The sequence below is a fragment of the Mizuhopecten yessoensis genome, unplaced genomic scaffold (genome assembly GCF_002113885.1).
Source record: "Mizuhopecten yessoensis strain PY_sf001 unplaced genomic scaffold, ASM211388v2 scaffold4537, whole genome shotgun sequence".
Taxonomy (NCBI): Eukaryota; Metazoa; Mollusca; class Bivalvia; order Pectinida; family Pectinidae; genus Mizuhopecten; species Mizuhopecten yessoensis.
The window spans coordinates 138,925-160,214 of record NW_018405596.1 but is presented as its reverse complement, the minus strand read 5'-3'; the positions used below and the strand labels follow the sequence as shown (position 1 = coordinate 160,214).

At 33.6% G+C, this 21,290-nt stretch overlaps 1 protein-coding gene across 4 annotated transcripts in view; it reads left to right on the top strand.

The window, feature by feature from the left end:
* Positions 1–12,145: 12,145 nt before the first annotated feature.
* LOC110449249 (glycerol-3-phosphate dehydrogenase, mitochondrial-like) overlaps positions 12,146–21,290 on the top strand; it is a 40,911-nt gene continuing 31,766 nt past the window's right edge. For all 4 annotated transcript variants that reach the window (XM_021495997.1, XM_021495995.1, XM_021495996.1 and 1 more), the window contains exons 1-2: positions 12,146–12,253; positions 15,862–16,001. In XM_021495997.1, coding sequence (XP_021351672.1) covers positions 15,897–16,001 — 105 coding nt within the window. In that variant the 5' untranslated portion in view covers positions 12,146–12,253; positions 15,862–15,896. The remainder of the gene's footprint in view (positions 12,254–15,861; positions 16,002–21,290) is intronic.

Below are 21,290 nucleotides of genomic sequence, written 5' to 3'. Positions count from 1 at the left end.
CTCAAACTATTTTTTCGTGCACACTTCCTTATTCAAGATTAAGAAAAAAGCAATTCCCAAACTAGATGTCAACGGTCGCGGTTATCTCATATGTGGATCACATAGTGTGTGACAAGTGTATTGTGGGAGAAAATCTTTTGTTGTCGACGATCACGTGGTTGACCAACTGTATTAACGCCGGAGCACGTTGTATTCGAATGGCGCTAAGCAACATTTTTTTAGTGACAATCAATTCAGAAAATTTGTTAAAAAATGAATATATGCTTTATTTATCTATGTTATCTATTTAATGGTTTTGTTGTTTTGAAAAATTACTAACTTGCATACTATACATGTGTATAAACAATCATGTACTGAACAATCATGTACTCATGTATAATGTCATATATGTTTTGTCATGTCTTGTAAAAAAATGAAAGAAAGAGAAAAAAACACCTTGCATACTACAAATGTACATGTATCAGAAAAAATGGAGTCCTTCCGATTGTAGGATGACATTTTGCAATATCCTAGATTGGCTCCGCCACGTATCTCAATCATCTCGATCTAGGCAAAACGCTGTTTTTCACAAACTTTTCATGATTTAAATGCTATTTATAGTAAACTTGTCTACAAGATTTAGGTAAAAATCTAACGCTATGTCCTATACCGAACAAAAAATATATTCTTGTGATTACAATGAGCAACATTTTTAAATAACTGCATCGGCAAATTTAATTTTCCATAAAACCCATACAAATTATATTAAGTTTACAAGAAATTAAGGTTAAATTACCATATCATAAGGTCTACAGTTATTGTATAGACCGATTGTTATGGCTTGACATATTTATCGTAATGTAATAGATGAATTAGTTGAATTTTTTGTTAAATGCATAAACTGTCACTTAAGAGATAAGTTAAATTTCGTTTGTATAATGCTCATAATATTTCGACTCAGGATAGTGTTGAATAATATCCATTGATTGTATAGTATTGTTTAATAGAGTATGTGTTAGAAACCTGTAAGTTGAATATATTGTTTAGCAATGCTAGTTAATGATAAATTGAATATATTGTTTAGTAATGCTATTTAAAAGTAAGTTGATTAATATTTTTTGCTAGATTATGCTATTTAATGATACGTTGAACTTATGTTTGGATAATATTAGGTGGTGTTTTGTTTTATTTAGTAGTCATATTTAAGGTTTTTGTGAAAATTGTTATTATGTGAGCTTTGAAATGATTTCAACGAATTTATTGCTATAACAGATCTTAAACTATCAAGCTTAACTGAATATTTTTGTCAAAATAACAACAAATGCGATTTAAAATATATATATGATTAGTACAGGAAAGAAACTATAGTTATGATAAAAAATACTATAATTCCAAATTTGATTATGTGCTTTGTTATAGGTTCTGTGATTGGTTAATAGTAGCACATGTGACCCAAAAAACAGCTGTTAATATTAATACGATCAGCTGTTTTTTCCACGGTACTACTTTTAAAGTAAAAGTTTCAATAAAAAATGACAAAATTTACTGTTTACTATTTTTTTATTAGTATTGTTTCTCGGCTCATCTGAAGTATTAGAAGTTTTTTAAATAATTTTAAACTACAGTTGACCATATTCACAGCAGTGACATGTTCTGTCGTTTGACGAACCGATGATATCGATCTGACAAAGCTCAAACTGACAATATTTCGATGTCACATAAGGGTCCGCACAGTGATCAATATAGTGACGATACAAGGAAATAATTTGTATGTTTCCAATATGAGAACACATCATATTTATACATAAAAGTAACATTAATATACATAGATGGATATAGATATTATTTACATACCAGTACCCACTTCATAGACTGATACATGATATACAATTACAGTTTTAATAATTTGGCAAAGTAATGTCGTGATAATACAAGAATTGGCAAAGTAATGTCGTAATAATACAAGAATTGGCAAAGTAATGTCATAATAATACAAGCATTGGCACAGTAATGTCATAATAATACAAGCATTGGCAAAGTAATGTCGTAATAACACAAGCATTGGCAAAGTTATGTGGTAATAATACAAGCATTGTCAAAGTAATGTCATAATAATTCAATCATTGGCAAACTAATGTCTCGATAATACAAACATTGGTATAGGAATGTCGTAATAATACACGCATTGGCAAAGTAATGGCATAATAATACAAGCATGGGCAAAGAAATGTCGGAATAATACAAGAATTGGGAAAGTAATGTCATAATAAAACAAGCATTGGCACAGTACTGTCATAATAATACAAGAATTGACAAAGTAATGTCCTAATAATACAAGAATTGGCAGAGTAATGTCGAAATAATACAAGAATTGGGAAAGTAATGTCATAATAAAACAAGCATTGGCAAAGTTATGTGGTAATAATACAAGCATTGACAAAGTAATGTCATAATCCTACAAGCATTGGCAAAGTTATGTGGTAATAATACAAGCATTGTCAAAGTAATGTCATAATAATACAGGCATTGACAAAGTAATGTCATAATCCTACAAGCATTGGCAAAGAAATGTCGTAATAATACCAGAATTGGCAAAGTAATGACATAATAATACAAGCATGGGCAAAGAAATGTCGGAATAATACAAGAATTGGGAAAGTAATGTCATAATAAAACAAGCATTGACAAAGTAATGTCCTAATAATACAAGAATTGACAAAGTAATGTCATAATAATAAAAGCATTGGCAAAGTAATGACGTAATAAAGCAAGCATTGGCAAAGTTATGTCATAATAATACAATCATTGGCAAAGTAATGTCCTAATAATACAAGAATTGACAAAGTAATGTCCTAATAATACAAGAATTGGCAGAGTAATGTCGAAATAATACAAGCATTGGCACAGTACTGTCATAATAATACAAGAATTGGCAGAGTAATGTCGAAATAATACAAGAATTGGCAAAGTAATGACATAATAATACAAGCATCGGCAAAGTAATGTCATAAGAATACAAGCATTGGCAAAGTAATGACATAATAATACAAGCATTGTCAAAGTAATGTCATAATAAAACAAGCATTGACAAAGTAATGTCCTAATAATACAAGAATTGACAAAGTAATGTCCTAATAATACAAGAATTGGGAAAGTAATGTCATAATAATGCAAGCATTGGCAAAGTAATGTCATAATAATACAAGCATTGGCAAACTAATGTCTCGATAATACAAACATTGGTATAGGAATGTCGTAATAATACAAGCATTGGCAAAGTAATGTCGTAATAAAGCAAGCATTGGCAAAGTTATGTCGTAATAATACAAGCATTGGTATAGGAATGTCGTAATAATACAAGCATTGGTATAGGAATGTCGTAATAATACAAGCATTGGTATAGGAATGTCGTACATTGTAATAATACAAGCATTGGCAAAGTAATGTCATAATAATACAAGCATTGGTATAGGAATATGTTGACTTTCAACACATCGAATAATTGCTAAATGAACCGACGAAATAGGAAATTGCTGGGAATAGTAAAACGTATAGATATGATATAAACAATAAATTCAGCTAATGAAATCAAACCTCCTCAGACAATAGTCTCTCTATCTCTCTCTTTCCCATAAAGGCCAAACAGGAACTCGATTTCATCACATATTTTCAACATTAAAATAATTGTTCAAAACGTTTTGTATTTTTTATATGTTCTTGTACAAACAATCGTATAGCTTCGTTATCCCTCTGATTTAATATATCAGAACCATTCAATATGACATCCAGATCAATAAATATACCATATCTAGATAATTTTCTGAACAATGTAGCACGGCATTCACCAAATCGGTAACACTGAAAAAGATAGTGATAGTTGTTTTCTACTGGATAAGAAAAGTATCAATTTGGAGAAAAGACTGAACTGGGGTGGAAATTCATGTATGTTTGCAAAGGAAGAGCACACACTACTGGCAGAATTAGTGGGGACAGAAATTGCCTTCGTGTAATCGATAAAGATGCTAGATTCAGGTAGAGATAAAATGTGATAATGTAATGGCCATGTATTATTTATCTAGATAGACAGGCAGACAGACATTCTTTATTTCCTCCTTTAAGAGATTTCAATTGTCAAAACAGTTTTACAGAAATGTATCTTGATTTATATATAAACATAGTTTTCAGAAGTAAATGTATTAAATAATGACGTAATTGACATTCATATAACTGCATTATACAATTCATAATACAAAATGTTCACTACAATATCTATTCCTTGTACAACGTTTACATATATATACGTTTACACTTATATACATCAATAGGTTAATTATAGAGAACTATCCATGTCACATACCAATCCTTGGATATTTCAAGCCATGTTTATCATAAGTGTTTCCCACTCTAATTCAGTCAAATATACATGTGACTGATTACCAAGTAAAAAGCTGCATTGGTCCTCAATGCTTAATTCTGAAAACTGCACATATGACAATACTTCTATGGCATTTACAACACTATCCATCATTTTATCACGGCTTAAGTATAATATAAACCTGGACATTCTAATATAGCGCTACTTATTACATAACAATGATAGTTATATGTGTGAAACTGCTAAACGCATTTTAATGAGTAGGAATAAGTGTTAATAGATGAGAAAATTTTAAAACAAAAATCGGAATCTGTAAGTATCGTTCGTTATATTTTATTACTTTTGAAGGTGTTAATTTTCATTGCTGTTTTTTTGCTTTGTGTTTTATCGTGCATTGTAACAACCCTCGGATAAATCCTATATTGGAGTCTCGGATAGCTATAGATCAACGGTGAGATATAGACATGGTTATGCATTATTCTGTGTATGAATAAATTATGGGTTAAGTACTTCCAGGCAGTGTTTATACTTGTAGTTATACATTTATAAACAACTCGTGTATTACGTTCAGTCGTCGTTTCATTGCAGACTTCGATTTATTTCTAAAAGCAAATTGAAAGAAACTTCTTCAATTGAGGAACGATGAGAATACCCTGTGTGTCAACAATCGCATTAGTTCTAATAGTATATAATAATTATAAACAAGAGTTTTGTTGAAATCAATTTTAAACCGGTCGCATGCTGCGCAGAAATGTTTTTTTCCTCATATTTTCTCTTTGATCAATTATTTCATTGTTTGACACGCACAATTTTGTATCACATAGTGTATCACCTGATAAAAGATTCAGATTAGTTGGCGCGGTATGTACACACGATTTAATGGTATATAACCGTTTTGGTTTTGAATATCAAATCCTTCAGTACAGCATTAGAGTTCGCTGTTTAAACATGTCAAACAATGTCATAGAATCGAATACTTTCATACTGCCGAAGTGTGTATTTAAGCCGGTCGCAATCTATTTTTTCCAACGGGCTGCTATATATAAATCTCGTGCATAGTTAGTGAAACTGTATTCCAATATTCATCAAATCGACTGTGACATCATCATTTTATATCAATTGCTAAAAAAGAACTATCCTGGAACTCGCAATGTCAAAGCGATATGAAAGTCATATGATGGTTGAGACATACAATGTACAAAGAATTCGCAAAGTTGAAAAATTATTTTTCGGTAATAAATTCGAATAAATCAATGCTTGACACTGACACTGGCAATTTATTGCCAAATGTCTAACAAATGAAGAATTCAAAAGGACATTATTTTCTCAGTCTCCATGGAGCATGTCAGAGCTTCTCCTGTAATCCACATTAAGCAGACCAAACTGAAGGAATACCTTCGTTATCTTATTAAGAGAGTTTTCTTTTCCAAAAATGGCAGAGTGATTAAGGTGTCTGTCCGTCTACGACCACTAGCCGTCCAAAACTGTGTTGTAGGTTATATTTAGGACTACGTTGAGCAGTACCGCCCGCAGTGCGGTGGTTTTACTCCGTTCATCCTTACATGACCATACCTTTTAAAAAGGAGGTAAAATTAGAACAGAAAACACTGAAGCAGGCGAACGGCAATATTGAAGGAATATAATTATTACTATTTCAACATTCATGAGGTCATAACAACATTGGCTTCCTGAACATAGCGCGATTCATGATGCATATATGTTGCGTTTCGTGGCAAGATTTCAAGTCGGTTGCTTGCGTTCTAAAGGGGACAAACTGTGCTCCTATCCTGGTCGACTTGTTTTTACTTTCATATGAAAGAGCTTCATTAGAAGCCTGTTAAATGTGATTGGAATGGACAGGAATATGAGATAAAGAATTAGCGTCCACTATAAAATATACTATTCCTATCTAAAGTCGATTAGGCGATTGGGTTCCAGCATCTAGACGTTAGTCTCCATGCAAACAGTTTCCATGACAACATTGGGAGACCTGTTCAGAGCGGTGCTGGTCATGCCTGACTTGTCCGATGCATTTGACGAACTAAACAAACGTGTAGACCAAAGGACATAAGCTTCCGGTAATCCTATTGATTCACTATGCTGGATCCAGTCATGTTCAAAGGATATTAAAACCTTGAAAATGTATTCTGTATTCAATATTGATTGGATAGTTCGATCATAACCTTCGTCACCATTGTTAAGCGTATGACACACAAATCTGCTTGGTCATCGAACTGCTGGACATCTGAAACACTATATTAGAAGGTATGGAATATTGCCTAACCGACGTCAGTACCTGGAAGTACACCAACACACCGAAGCTTAATAAGGAAATGACAAACTTAATGGAATTTTCTATTAAGTGTCAGCAAATACAGGCCGGGGAGCTAAATACAGGCCGGGGAGCTAAATACAGGCCGGGGAGCTAAAAGACGGTTAAAAACATAAACAGTCGAAACTGTACAGAACGAAAATGATGTACCCCCTGAAAAATTTAAAAAAAAAAGTAAATAATATGTTTCTCCCACAAACACTATAGGTTTCCTCACAACCAACTCATATGATAAACCTAATAGGAGTTGGTAAACATATTTGGTTACCCGCTAGTTGGTAACGCACTGGAACTTATTTCATTGGTCCACTTCTAATTATGACGTCAAGTCACAATGCCGTAAGACTTCATATTCCAATGTTACATCATCGTTCATGGCAACTGTTTTCTAGTTTTCCAGTTTTCAAATGAAACACTAATGATGTATTTCCATGAAGTTTCTAGATAAAATATCTAAACGATGCGAGAGAAAAGCGTCCCCAAACTCGTGTTATTTGATAACCATGTTTATTTAACTCTTGTTTGTTAATTTTCAAATTGTAAAAGGCACTCGATAAATATCGTTTGTTTACACAATTTGAAAAGGTGGGGTCAACTTTTGCCCCACTTCAATTTCTTTTATCGTTTTGCCAGAGGTAGATACGTAAATATAAAAAATAACTGCATATATAATTATTCCTATTACTACTGATAACTATAGTAGACCTCCTTGTATCACACCTCTGAGTGACAGGGGATATCCTAGCAAAATTACACATAAATGTCACAGGCGAATATAAACTTGTCCTGCATTTTAGTTTGGCGAGTAATATATATAGTAATGGAAGTAGTACTTGTTCGCTCCTCCACACAGAAAATTGTCCGCGCAACTAACTTCAAAACAATAATGCTTGATTTTTCTGCTCTCAAAATTTGATACAACATTCTCCCAAATCACTCTCAAAATATTCGCATGTAAACCTACAGTTATTTTGATAGGTTATCCCTTATCACAATTTATGCCATGCACAGGCACATCTGTATTACCGATAGTATCTCTTCCGCTTCACTGGCGTGGTCAGAAGATGTAGTTCTCGTAACTCAAATATGTTTGAAAATAGGAGAGTACCGTACGGACACTGCTGCCTGTTTGAACATTAAGTAAATGTATATGTGTTCCATTGTTATCTGCACAATTAAGAGTGATCAGCATCCTCGATATCCAGGGGTTACGCTCACTTTCTCTCTCTACACCCCTGGAACATGTCATAGCAAAATTGAAGGCACAAAGATAGCTGTTTGATTGGTCTCAGGTAAAAAACAACTGATGGTGGTTACGTGAAATGGGAGGATCAATTAAGTAACTCGTTTACTAATCTTATTGCAGATGATCATGATAATAAACTTGCTACGCTGAACGAGTATGTTAAAAATTTGAAAGCTAAGGAAACCGACCAAATAACTAATGCAGAAATTAATGATGTAACTAAAAATATCACAGATATATTTACTACGTCCGCCAACCAGTCATTCGGTCGCAAATCTGTTTACCGCGGAAATATTCATGAAAATAACAAACCATGGTTTACATCAAATTGTAAAAAGCTTCGAAAAGAATTTCACAAAGCCAAACAGAACTATCGTAAATTAAAAAATGATGTTAACAAGCACGCCTTGAAAAGGAAAAGTCGTAATTACAGGAAAGAGGTAAATAAAGCATACAAAACCTATGCATTCAACATGGAAAAGAAAATAAGAGATTCAGTAAAGGAGAGTCCAAAATTCCTATGGAATATTCTAAATAGGTTTTCGGGTAAACCCAAATCGTCAAAAGCTAATATACCAATAAACGAACTATATAACTATTTTAAAAATTTAAATTCAGCTAGCTATGAGGAAGATAATAATGAAGGACTTCTACAAGATATCGATAACGATGAAGTCTCTGAAGATCTCAATGCTGAAATTACCGAAACGGAAATTATTCGATCGATAGAAAGCCTAAAAAATAATAAAGCGAGCGGAATCGATGAAATACGGAATGAATATATAAAAAATACTCTCAATCAGTTTTTGCCTTTATATATAGATTTTTTCAACATCATTCTCAACACTGGGTTAATACCCCAAGAATGGACAGTTGGTATTATTAAACCTATATACAAAAATAAAGGTAACCAGGGCGATCCGGATAATTATAGGGCGATAACTCTGGTGTCATGCTTGGGAGAAGTATTTACCTCTATAATTAATGGTAGACTAACAAAATTATCTCATAAGATAAACCTGATATCCTCCGCCCAAGCGGGATTTCGAAAGGGATATTCCACTAATGAAAACATTTTTATATTGCATTCCCTAATTTCTTTATATTTTTCAAAGGGTAAGAAGTTATATTGTTCATTCGTTGATTTTAAAAAGGCCTTTGATACGGTGTGGCGAGCAGGCTTGTGGAAAAAATTACAAAATAGTAACATTACGGGCAAAATATTTAAAGTCCTTTATAATTTATATCAAAATACCAAATCATGCGTAATAAATGGTAATGATACATCCGACTTTTTCATGTGCAATGTCGGGGTAAAACAAGGAGAAAACTTATCGCCATTTTTGTTTTCCCTCTTTCTTAACGATTTAGAGGATTTCCTCAATCAACGTAATGTTTCTTGTTTGAATGAAGTGTATGCTCTTAGTGATCAAAATTTAGGTTTGTACTTAAAATTGTTTATTATATTATATGCTGATGATACAGTGCTTTTATCAGAAACACCAGATGGCCTACAGAACGCATTGAATGAATTCCAAAATTATTGTAATATATGGAAATTAACAGTTAATACACAAAAAACTAAAGTTTTGATTTTTGAAAAAAGAAAAAGTAAAAGAGACCATCACTTTACGTTAAATAATGAGATTTTAGAAATACAAGATTCGTACACATATCTTGGAATAATATTAAACTACAATGGTGTTTTTACAAAAGCCAAAAGTAAACTAACAGAGCAAGCAAAAAAAGCTTTATATGCATTGTATATTAAGATTAGAAATATTTCCATTCCTGTAGATCTTCAACTGAAATTATTTGATGCACTTGTGTCACCAATTTTATTATATGGATGTGAAATCTGGGGCTATGAAAATACAAAAAGTATCGAAAAAATACACTTACAGTTTTGTAAGGAAATTCTTAACATTCGGAAGAGCACCCCAAATTATATGGTATATGGTGAGTTAGGAAGGTATCCCCTAGAAATTGAAATCAGTGTTAGAATGGTTATGTTCTGGCATAAGCTTATAACGGGTGGATCGAAATTATCTAGTGTAATGTATAAGTTAATGTACAATTTGCACCAGAATTCTTTATTAAGTTTTAAATGGTTAACGTATATACGAGATATCTTAAACAATACTGGATTTAATAATTTATGGACTTTCCAAATATCATGTACAATTAATAGACAATGCTTGAAAAATATCATTAAGCAGAGATTATGCGATCAATTCATTCAAAGTTGGTTTCATGATGTTGAAACCTCCTCGCGAGGGCAAGTTTACTCCTTATTCAAATTTCAGTTTAATATTGAACCATATCTTTTAAAGCTAAATCGTAATGAACGAAAAGTAATATGTAAATTTAGAACATCAAATATAAAATTTCCTATAGAAACAGGAAGATGGAATCGAGTCCCACGCGAGGAAAGGTTATGTCCCCTATGTAATAACTGTGTTGGGGACGAATACCACTACTTATACCAATGTACTAATGTATCTGTTGTAGCTCTTAGACAACTTTATATACCAAATTATTATTATGTCAACCCAACTTATATCAAAATGAAAGGAATGTTCTCAATTTGTAACACGGTACTCTTAACAAAAGTAAGTAAATTTATACAAAGAGTAATGAAGCTACTTAATATCTAAAATAATTTAGCTAAAAGAATTATTGAAATGGGTTGTTATTGTATGAATTGTATCATGTGTCATATTATATTATGTGAGTACTATGTCCATCAATGTATACTATGTATTATGTGACCTCTTGTTACGCACGTATACGTGTGACGTGAGTGTAAAAATAAAACTTGAAAACTTGATGTTTTTCTCGGCCTTCGGCCGTTTGGAGATTACAAAGTAGAGACACGCGACTTCAAAGCATGTACATTTTTACCGTTACGTGACCGCGAGATGCGTTTGATGTATATCAAAGGATCGAACTAGTCTTCTTGTCTCATCAACAAGGTAGCGCATATATATACAAATGATATTAACAATTACTATTGACTTTCCAGCTACTTTCAAATTAATAAGAATGATATTAACAGTTACGATAGACTTAGGATAACTACTTATATATTAATTAGAATTATATCAACAATCAGTATACAATTATTCAAAGATATAACTGAACTTACGACTCCTGTTACAATGTAACAATAAACATGCATAAACTATAATTATGCCTTAGAATACAGAAAAAAAATATGTATTGTAACTTATAATACCATTATATACGGAACATTTAGGTAGGTTTTCTCATAGTATCCTGTTTCCTCCAATAGTATGACCCCTGAGCGCTTCCATCAGAATCAATAGGAGTGACTTCTAAAAACAAAATTGTTTCATAATTGCTATGAAATAAATAGTTTATTTACAAATGGCATTCGTCATTATATTCCGTCTTTGCGTATTGCAGAGTTATCGTCTCTTGGGAGCAGGGATTGATTGTTACGTCATTGGTTTGTGCGAGAAAATTGCGTCGTTTTCTCAAAAATTGATGACGTTCCTCTCACAAATAAGTGACGTAACAATCAATACCTGCTCCCAAGAGAAGATAACTCTGCAATACGCAAAGACGGAATAGGTTTAATTGGTACGTTTTATCTCTGTTCCGAGTCTTAACGCCTCCCCAATGAACTTGTACTTTTGTCTATGGTCTGACTAGTCCATTTTTGAATGAGTTGGCATTTTAGCAGTAATTAGAGACTGTCCTTCGCTGTCGACATAATTTCCTAGAAATGCCATTGCTGCTTTCGTTCCATTTTATCTCGATTCCATCCTGATGAATCTATCAGACTCCTTCACGTTTGGATCTCATGTGTAACATCTAGTTCACGTCGCCTACGTAGTGTCAGTACAGTTATACTGATAGTTTAACTCGCGAAGTCAGGATGTGTTTCGTTTCTTTGTTGTACGTGATATGAATGTATTAATGTATAATAGCGTAACACACGCCAATAAAAAATACTGGACTTGAGCAAGGCTAACCACGGAATTAGATTATACTGTCCCTGGTGGTAAAATTGTGTTATAGATCGATTTTTGACCAAATAGATTCAGAATGTATACTAATTATTTTCTAACGGGAATTTCGTGGTATTTTTCGCAAACATAATTAAAATGAACACGTGACTTATATCCGATCATTTACCGATCTTTACAACAAATCCGGAATTTTAGTACGCTCTCCGCACCAGCAGTTAGTTTGCAAGATCAAGGTCACCGAAAACGCTGCGGTTCTGAGGGAAGTTTCAGACGATGGATAGATGACCCTGTGCATTTTCTATTTTCCTAGTCTCAAGTGAAAGGTAATGTTGAAATTTACATCGATGAACACGTAGACGTCATATTTTTTTTATTCAGATCTACTAAGTCACCTGTTTGAATGCTGTGATGCCACTTGTTACAGTGACTGGAGACTGACAGCGAGTTCACCAGGCCGTGTTGACGGTCGTGATCACTCCCCGAGTACATGTCCACACTAGAGTGACTACAGGCCTAGTAAAGCCTTGTGATGATTGAGTGATTTTGAATGATAAACACTAGGCCTAGCCCTATTTGGTGTATCGGCTAACGTATATTTTTATAAATCGGCGGACTCGTATTTTCCGTGTTTGGGACGGATGTGGTTAGCACAATCCCTCATTTGAAGGTTTTGTCCCTTGTGTTTACCAGGGATACAAATTAGTGTTTCTACTAAGTTTTATATTTTGAAGGTTATTCTGATATATTTTCAAGATTCTGTAGCTCCAGGTTTTTAGATACACTTAACAGTGGTTGAGAACTTATTAATCTAGCTATGTATAGGGTGCCTACAACCAATTGTATAGGGGTTAGAAAAGAGAAATCCTGGCCTTATTTATGAGATTCTAAAGAGACAATCTTGAATGAAAGTCTTGAATAAAACCGCATTAACTGTTAAGCATATGCACAATGTAGTAACTGCAGTTAGAAAAGAAAGTCCTTTTGGAAAGTAAAACATTCAAATATGTTGATTTAGTAACATGTATTTTGCTGATTTTTAAATAATGGTTACAATTCAGCTTCCCTTAGAAAGGAAAGCATTTCACAAAATAAAAATAAAAAATGAGGAATATCTTCCAACATTCAATTTACATAAGAACAGCCTGTTGCAAAATGTAGGTAGTAAAACCACTGTGTACAAAAATACACTAGTTCTGAGCACTTGTAAATCTTCCAACATTTAGTTTTATTGACAGGATTGATATTATCTACAATGCTGGGCAGTAATTATCTTGTGGAAAATGAATATGTAACAAATAATTTTAAAACATATTTCTGGAAAGAGAAGTGTTTTGATATTGAATTTATCAAAATTTGACTCCAGTAATATGATTCCAAATGTTCTAATAACTCGGAAGAATGTTCCGTCACCTAATAATTACATTGTGACAAAACCTGTCCCCGGGTGTGGTTTTTCCTGTCGATTTGGTAGCGTGACTAAACCTCCACCCGGACTGTGGTTCTCCGTCAATTATTTTTGTATAGTCGTACAGGTATTATTGTTGTAAGTCTTTGCTTCAGGTAAGTGCTCTTACAGCTGCAGCCTTAACTTGCCAGTAGTGACTCAGACTTATAGAAAACTCAAGACAGAAATCAAGTTCTATGAATATATTATTCCATTTAAGAGTCACATTATGTGATGAATATGTACAAATGAATCAATAATCACTATCTTAATAATTCCATTTAAAAGTCACAGCATGTGATGAATATGTACAAATGAATCACAATAATCAATATCTTTCACTCCAGGTTCACCCTAATTCAGCTATTTTCAACAATGAGACAATCATAGTATAAATGGCAATACGGAATGTCCTCAGTATTTACGTACATGACAAGTGATTAATAAAATTAAAGGTTACAAAAACAGTCCCTATTTCTGTTTATGATTGATAGAAGGGAGACAACTCTCCGCAATTCTTGAACAATACACTAATCAACACTAACTTATTCTCATGAAACTAACTTCAGCTACTAGGAGTTGATTATACAGTATAAAAGCAAATTTTGAATGGTGAAAAAAATGTCAACAAGAAAGTTGACTAGAACTAAGGAATCAACTTGTCAATGATTAAGGTTATTGCAACCTAAACGAATGGTAAGTTTCCTAGACTACCTAGATTAAAAGGCAACTCACTAAAAGAAATAATAATTACCCAGAGATCAGCCCTTTAAGTAAGGTATCAACTACCATGGGATACCACTCATAGTACATGACTCTTTAAGTGATTATTAAGATGAGTGCTCTCTATTATACTAAGAGAATATATATAAACTATGAGACACCACTCAAAATACTAAGAGCCAAACTCTGAAAGTAAGATGAGTGATCTCTATTATGCTAAGAGAATATAACTATTGGTCACCACTGAAAGTACTAAGAGTTAAACTCCTAAGGTAAGATGAGTGTTCTCTATTATACTAAAAGAATATTACTATGAGTACTGGCAGAGTCTGACAAAAATACTACTATCTTGCGAAATGGCGTAAGGATACCTACCCGGTACTGGTGAAACAGAGATGCTGAGCCATACCCTTCGGCTGCAACAGTGGCCTAGCGGCGTTCTGATTGGCTAGTGCCACTAGCTATCCTATTTACGCTAGCTGTGACCGTGCAGTACGTGCACGAAAAGTAATCCCGATAAAATGACAAAACATTTTGGCTAATAAATGGTGCACCATTACCTAAAACACTTTTAGCAAGTATTATAAATTTATAAACAAACTATAAATAATATGAATTGGTACATAGCACCCCTCTAAGATGACTTCAGATATGTAGCCGACGCAAAGTAATCCAAACATGGCCGTGTTAGCAAGTATAATTTATTAGCGTCAAATTTCACTAAACATGCTTTGTTAAATGCAGCTACATGTATATGTAGCGTGCGAGACCCGATCGATGCACTAGTACAATATTTCACTCACACTCGTAAAAATAATTAACATATAGTAATAAATTGTTATGAAAGTACCAGTTGATCTCAACATTTGTATTTCAAGAGCAGAAACAGTTCCCATCTAAGCTGGAACGTTCTTTATGCCATAATTAGACAATTCGAAAACTGGGCCAATCAGCTGATCAAGCACGCCTGTGCCCTCTACTGTAAGCTTACAGGCAATCTTCCTGTTTTGTTACAATCTATATATACGTTAATGGTATAATTACCCAAACCTAGACTGTACAGAACCGAAATAGGAAAAATAGCGCAGTGGCCGAAGAAACTGTTGTGTTAAGTACTAGCTTGTATTTTATGAACACAATTTTCACTTGATGATACATTTTTATGTCAATTTAATGGTGTAAATAAGCTTTATTGAATGTTTGTAATGTTTTCACGGACAGTTTAATAAAGGTAATTACGAAAACAAAACTTTCATAATTTATGTGCCATGCAACACTATCTAAAATAAACATTTGAAATTTCCAATGGGCAATTTTTCCATTTAGGAGAATTAGAATTTCGATCACATGACCGCTACATGTACTCGTGATTTATCACTGAAAACATTGTGAAATCTCGTAAGACTTCGAGTAACAAACAGGAAAATGGTTCACCGATCGATCGTTAAAAAAACGTGAGGTTTTGAGGACATTCCGTAAATTCATGTCCCACGCCGTGAGACTTTATCGGTGGTGAAAATCCATGAGATTTTGCCTCACACCGTAAGATCTGGCATGTATGAATTTGAAAACCACCATAGTAAAAGAACCTGATATAAGTCTAGTTGTGACTGCTTTGATGAACATTATATACATACGTGTATAAAATGTATGTGTAGGTAATTAAACAACATCAATATGCAAAGGACTTTAAAGTCTTTTAATTTGAGATAGATGATATATTTGCTTTTTTTTAATTGTTTTAATGAATTTTCTGCCTTTCAGGTGATGATACTAATTAATTAAAGTCTGCTGACGGAATGGAGAAACTACGCCTGCTGGCAAGAAAAGTTCCTAAAACAGGCGTGGTAGTGGCAGGAGCAGCAGGAGGCGTGACCTACTTCCTTTACTCATATTTTAAGGGGGTACGTAGCAGATCAGCTTTATTCGCTACCATACTTGCCAACTCTCCCTATTTAGGAGGGAGACTACCTATGTTGGACCCTAAAATTGTGCATTTTCAACCAGTGAATTTGCTAAACTATTCCTATTTTCAAAGATTTGACGATTAATTTTGATAGAACAACTACAAATATGCCATTTAAAAGTGTGTTTTTCCCCTAGAGTGTGCATCCACACATTTTATTTATGCTTTTCATTCCTAGCACACGTAATCTCCCCCATGGAAATTCAAAAATGTTGTTAAATATGCGCTACTGAAAACCTGTGTTGGGACTGCAACTAAAGAAATTAATAGTAATTCAGTATATCATGGTTATACCATTGCAAATTATTTTGATAAATTTACCAATCAAATGCAGTATTACATCTCTAGGGAAATAGAATTCGTTTTTAGCTAAGGCGTTAGCCGCCAGCTATTGGTATTACTTTCGTTAATGAGCTCAAGATATTCATAAATGTCGTTTTTACACAGACGCCTCTAGCGGTACCCACTGGTACTAAATTGAATCATATACCGGACCTACTGTCTTTATTATGCGTAACTTTGGACTCAAATGCACTTGAATGGCTTGTAAATATCATTCCTTTCCTTTGTAGAACATATGATCTTATCACAACGTCGTATTCTTATTGAAAATGCACCCTGTTTATCTCAATCGGGAACTGCTACTTGACTGTAGGTCATGCATGCTACACGCAACTTCCGGTAAAAATACTTCAGTTAATGAGCTCAGATATTCATAAACGAGACATAACGTCACCTTCTAGTAATACTAAACAAACTGCAAATAAAATCCATTACCACGGACTCAAGTTCACTCAAACGTCATTGGATATAATCTTATTCTTAGTTAGAACTAAGTATCCTTCTAAAACTTCGTATTTACTCTTGGAACTGTCGCTGGATTAACCCTTTACACGGAAATATTGTCCTGTGATTGGCTAAAATTGGTGACATTTACGTCCCTGTTTACAATTATATATTGCGTGGTCAGAGCTATGAAGCGGTCCTGTTCCAACTAACTGAGGATAATCAAAAGTGCTAATCAGTAATAATATATCTGATTCACGCTTCATATGATTATAATGTTATCAAAATATTGCATATTCGTTCATCGTTAAAATAACAAATCCTTACTAAAAACTCTAAAAAAAGAAACGACGGCCATGTTAGATCACGCGTGATGTTATCCGTTTCCTTATATGGCCTTCACGGCCAAATATAGTATTACTACTGATGCGGTCATGTTTACTACAATTTCCATATTTGGTCATGACACCCATATTTAGACGTCTGACCTATATCGGAAAGATTGAGGAAGTTTCCAACATGGCAGTCAATTAGGATTTCGCTTGCACTTGTTACGTAAACTTGATAATTTAACGAAATATAAGGCGGAGTATAACTTACAATTATGTAGGAGATCAACATAAAAAGTTCATATTACAAACCTATTAATGGATACGGATCCTGTCAATTAATTCTAAAATCGCCTCCGTGTGATTCACACCAGGCTTGCCTAACTAAAATGGGATCAACCGGCCGGGGCAGATGAGACCGGGAATCATGTTAGAACTAGCCACTGTCCTTCTCTAGTTCCATATTGGTATTCTAACCTGAAGGCTTTTTTTACCTTCGCAGTATTATCATTTTGTTCTATTTTCATCATAAGATATGCTATTGCATTTTTATATCGCCTTCTCGCTAATTACAGCTCAGCCAGAAACGAAAATATGCTCCGATAGGCCTACATTTTATATGTCTGTTGGTGTGATTTGTGTTTTTCGTTTATTGAAGTATTACCATATAACAGGACTCTTTTATTTCAATATACACAAAAACAACAACACCTTCGGAATGATTTCAGACATATACTGCGGGAAAACACGAGTGATCTCCCTTACATTTAGACATGCGCACATTTTACTTTCGTTTTGTGTAGGCCTAGACATCATTCGCAACGCGAAGCGGAAAAGACGAAAATGCAGGCGAGTGTTGACTTAATGTTAGGCATGTTGTTTAAGCAGCATTGACAATGAACAATATACATACACTTCTGCAACGTTTACCTACTACTGATTCATAAATAAGGCTATGTATCCCGATTTCGGTGACTTGTGGCCAAGCATGCGGCCGAAGCCGCAGAGAATGGCGCATGTTGTCAGCGGCGATGACAAAAAGGAAGGTGCTTCTACGGTATGTATAGCAGTTATTATGCAAAAACAAACATAATAAACGGACGTTTTACTCTAGTGAATTACAGCGTCACGAGGAACGTCTTTCTCCAGACGTGTTGCAAAATTTTCGAACTGCTTAGTTGCAAACTGATTTCACTTAAGCGTTGTTTGTGAGGATATTTGGCCTTACATTTCTTCTCATTCAGTTAAAAAAAAACATGTTATAAACATTGTATTATTAGATTCATTGTGATGTTGGCTTTCATTGAAGTTTCAATTGTTATACTACTTGATGTTTTGGAAACTTAAACAAGTATAGTAGTTCTAAATATTATGAAATGACAGAAACATTAGGCCAAACAAATTACTTGTGTTTCTACTATCAGAAAAAAATAGGGTAGGTATGTATTAGCTAGGCATTTTATTGTTAATTTGAAAAATATCTTTACTGCGCTAATATAGAGCAGGAGTTCTGACTTTAACAGTGCATATAAAAACTTAAGGGTATTGTAGAACACAAATCTGAGATAAGTCTGGTTAACCACACTGGTGTCGAACACACCAATAAGTATAGTGTGTATAATATATCATAGTTTATACACATCATATTACTATTAGTGTGTCCAGTATCTGTGGGGTTAGCATAAACTCAATATTTGTTTTAAACTTTTAATTGGCCTTATATAATGATCATTTATAGGTCAGACAGGGTTTGGTTTCCAATTCGGAAACTAGACCTGTTAAAACAGTTATCATTTGTAATTTAGAGATTAAATATTTCTAAGCAGAAAAAAATGAACTATAAATATTTTTCAACCTTTTCTGAGTTGTACAATTTTAGAGTATCTTCTGTCTGAAATCTGAACATAACTTGTTTTATGATAAATGTGTAAAACAATTCCTCATACTGGGGTAAAGTTTTTCTATATATAGTCCCAAAAACTACAGATAAAATCCTTGAGCACGTACAAGATACAAAAATATATATTTTACGTCCATTTTGCAAAACATACAACATAAGCTACAAAGACAAAACATGAGTATAATAACAGAGACCAAAATATTACAACATGGAAAAATAAAATAAAAACATGTATGTACATGTAGTATACTGTAAGCTCAGAAAAAGAGTTTATCACTTGGAAAGCACTTAATAGGCACATTGAACACGGTAAGCACATCAGCACATGGTAATTTAAGCACATTTAGAACATTTGCATACAGCACATAAAAAACAAAACCATAACATGGAAAGCTTATTAGCACATAGTAGGCACATTTGCACATTGTAAGCAAAATAAAGGAGTGCAATGGACATCTCCATGTTTCCTGGTTAATTTCTTCTTTATGGAAACAACCAGGGGAGAGTGATGTTCTGCTTCATCTTTTGTATTAATGAAAACCGTGAATATCTAAGTGCGTGTGTTTAAACTAATTTTGTTTTGTTTTTACTGGTACCTTTTTATGTACACATGTTTTACCACCTAAGGAATTAGATGTCTTAAGCCCCCATATGATGTGCTGTTATAAGTTGAATTTAATGTACATTTTGTTTATATTTAGTTCTGCTACCAAAGAGATTGACTTATTGAAATGTTTTTGAAACATTTTAATGAACTCCTCAGCTTTAATGCCTTATTTCTCACTATACAAGCTCATATTGCTATGCCTCCTATTTGTTTGAATATCATCTCTAAACATTATTGCTGGTGCAGAAATTATATGGTAACTATGTTCTATTTTAGGGGGGGAAAGCAATCAATATTACAACAGACAGGGATGGTTATTGATGGGAGAAAGGAGGATGAGAAATAGGAACTGTACCAACTCTCTCATACCTTTGAGGACTTCATGAACTTTTTCAAAAGGCTGCAAGAACTATACCAACAGTGACATGACATTTTGAAATCTGTCAGTTACTTTATAGAGGAGGAACCTCTGACTAAATCATTTTCTCTCAGACACATGAAAGCCGAGTCCACAGATCCTTCCATCAGCGAATAGTTCAAATGTAGTTCAAATGCTTTCCTCGCAAACTTTTCCTTAATGGAGAAGTCAGTGATCTTTACTTGGAACAGATTGAATCTGTGAATATTGATGCTGAAAGCCTGATGAATGTGATTGAACAGCCCCTACTTGATGCTGAAACCCTGATGAATGTGATTGAACACCCACTACTGACTAAGGGCACAAATGTTGGAAACAACGTTTGTTTTGATCAATATAACACTATGGGTGGTGGGAGCAAATTGGAAAAAAAATTAAAAGTATGTTTTTAAAGATAGAAATACTGGTCATGGCTTCCTTTTAGTTTTTGTCCAATGAATTAAAAGTCAACGCAAATGTTAAGTAGTAAAAGAAATGTAAGATCCCTGGTATACATTGTACTTTTAACAATGCTTATGATCAATATCAATAAAATAAAATAAAAGTTATAATATGTAACTTGATATTTGTTAACTTCGCTCGATTTTACTGTGTCCAACATTTGATATTAAATCTTGTGTGATATATGAGAGGGATAGCACACAAGATTGTATCAATGTCAATGAAAGCAATTATTTCTTAAGTTTTCAACCATATTTCTTGAAACTTCATTTCTAAATTTCATACATCAATTGTTCAAGACAGTTTTAAGGTCAAGTTCATTCAGTCAAGGTGAAGGCTACAGCTTCACAACCTGTTCATGTACATGTGACAGAGAAATTGTCAGTGCATTCCTAACTAAGTATTCAAACCAAATTTTATAAACTTTGCTCCATCATTCTCAACATTAAATCATGCACTACGTATACCTGTTTGCATATACACAAGCAACCTCATCTTTCAATAAGTCTTGTTGTCAACATTTGTTGCACAATGCTATCAGTTCTGAAACCAACAATAATGACAATTGTAATAACATAGTATGTGTTCTAGCTGGTACATTTGCAGTACTCTTTAAAGATGTATTTGAAATTAATATGTGCATCTTATTTCAAATGCTAGCGTATGAAGATGATAAAGCTGAACATATGCTATAAAGTTGTTGTTTTCTTTGTGAAGAATTTATGCAATGGAAATAGAGGGAAAAT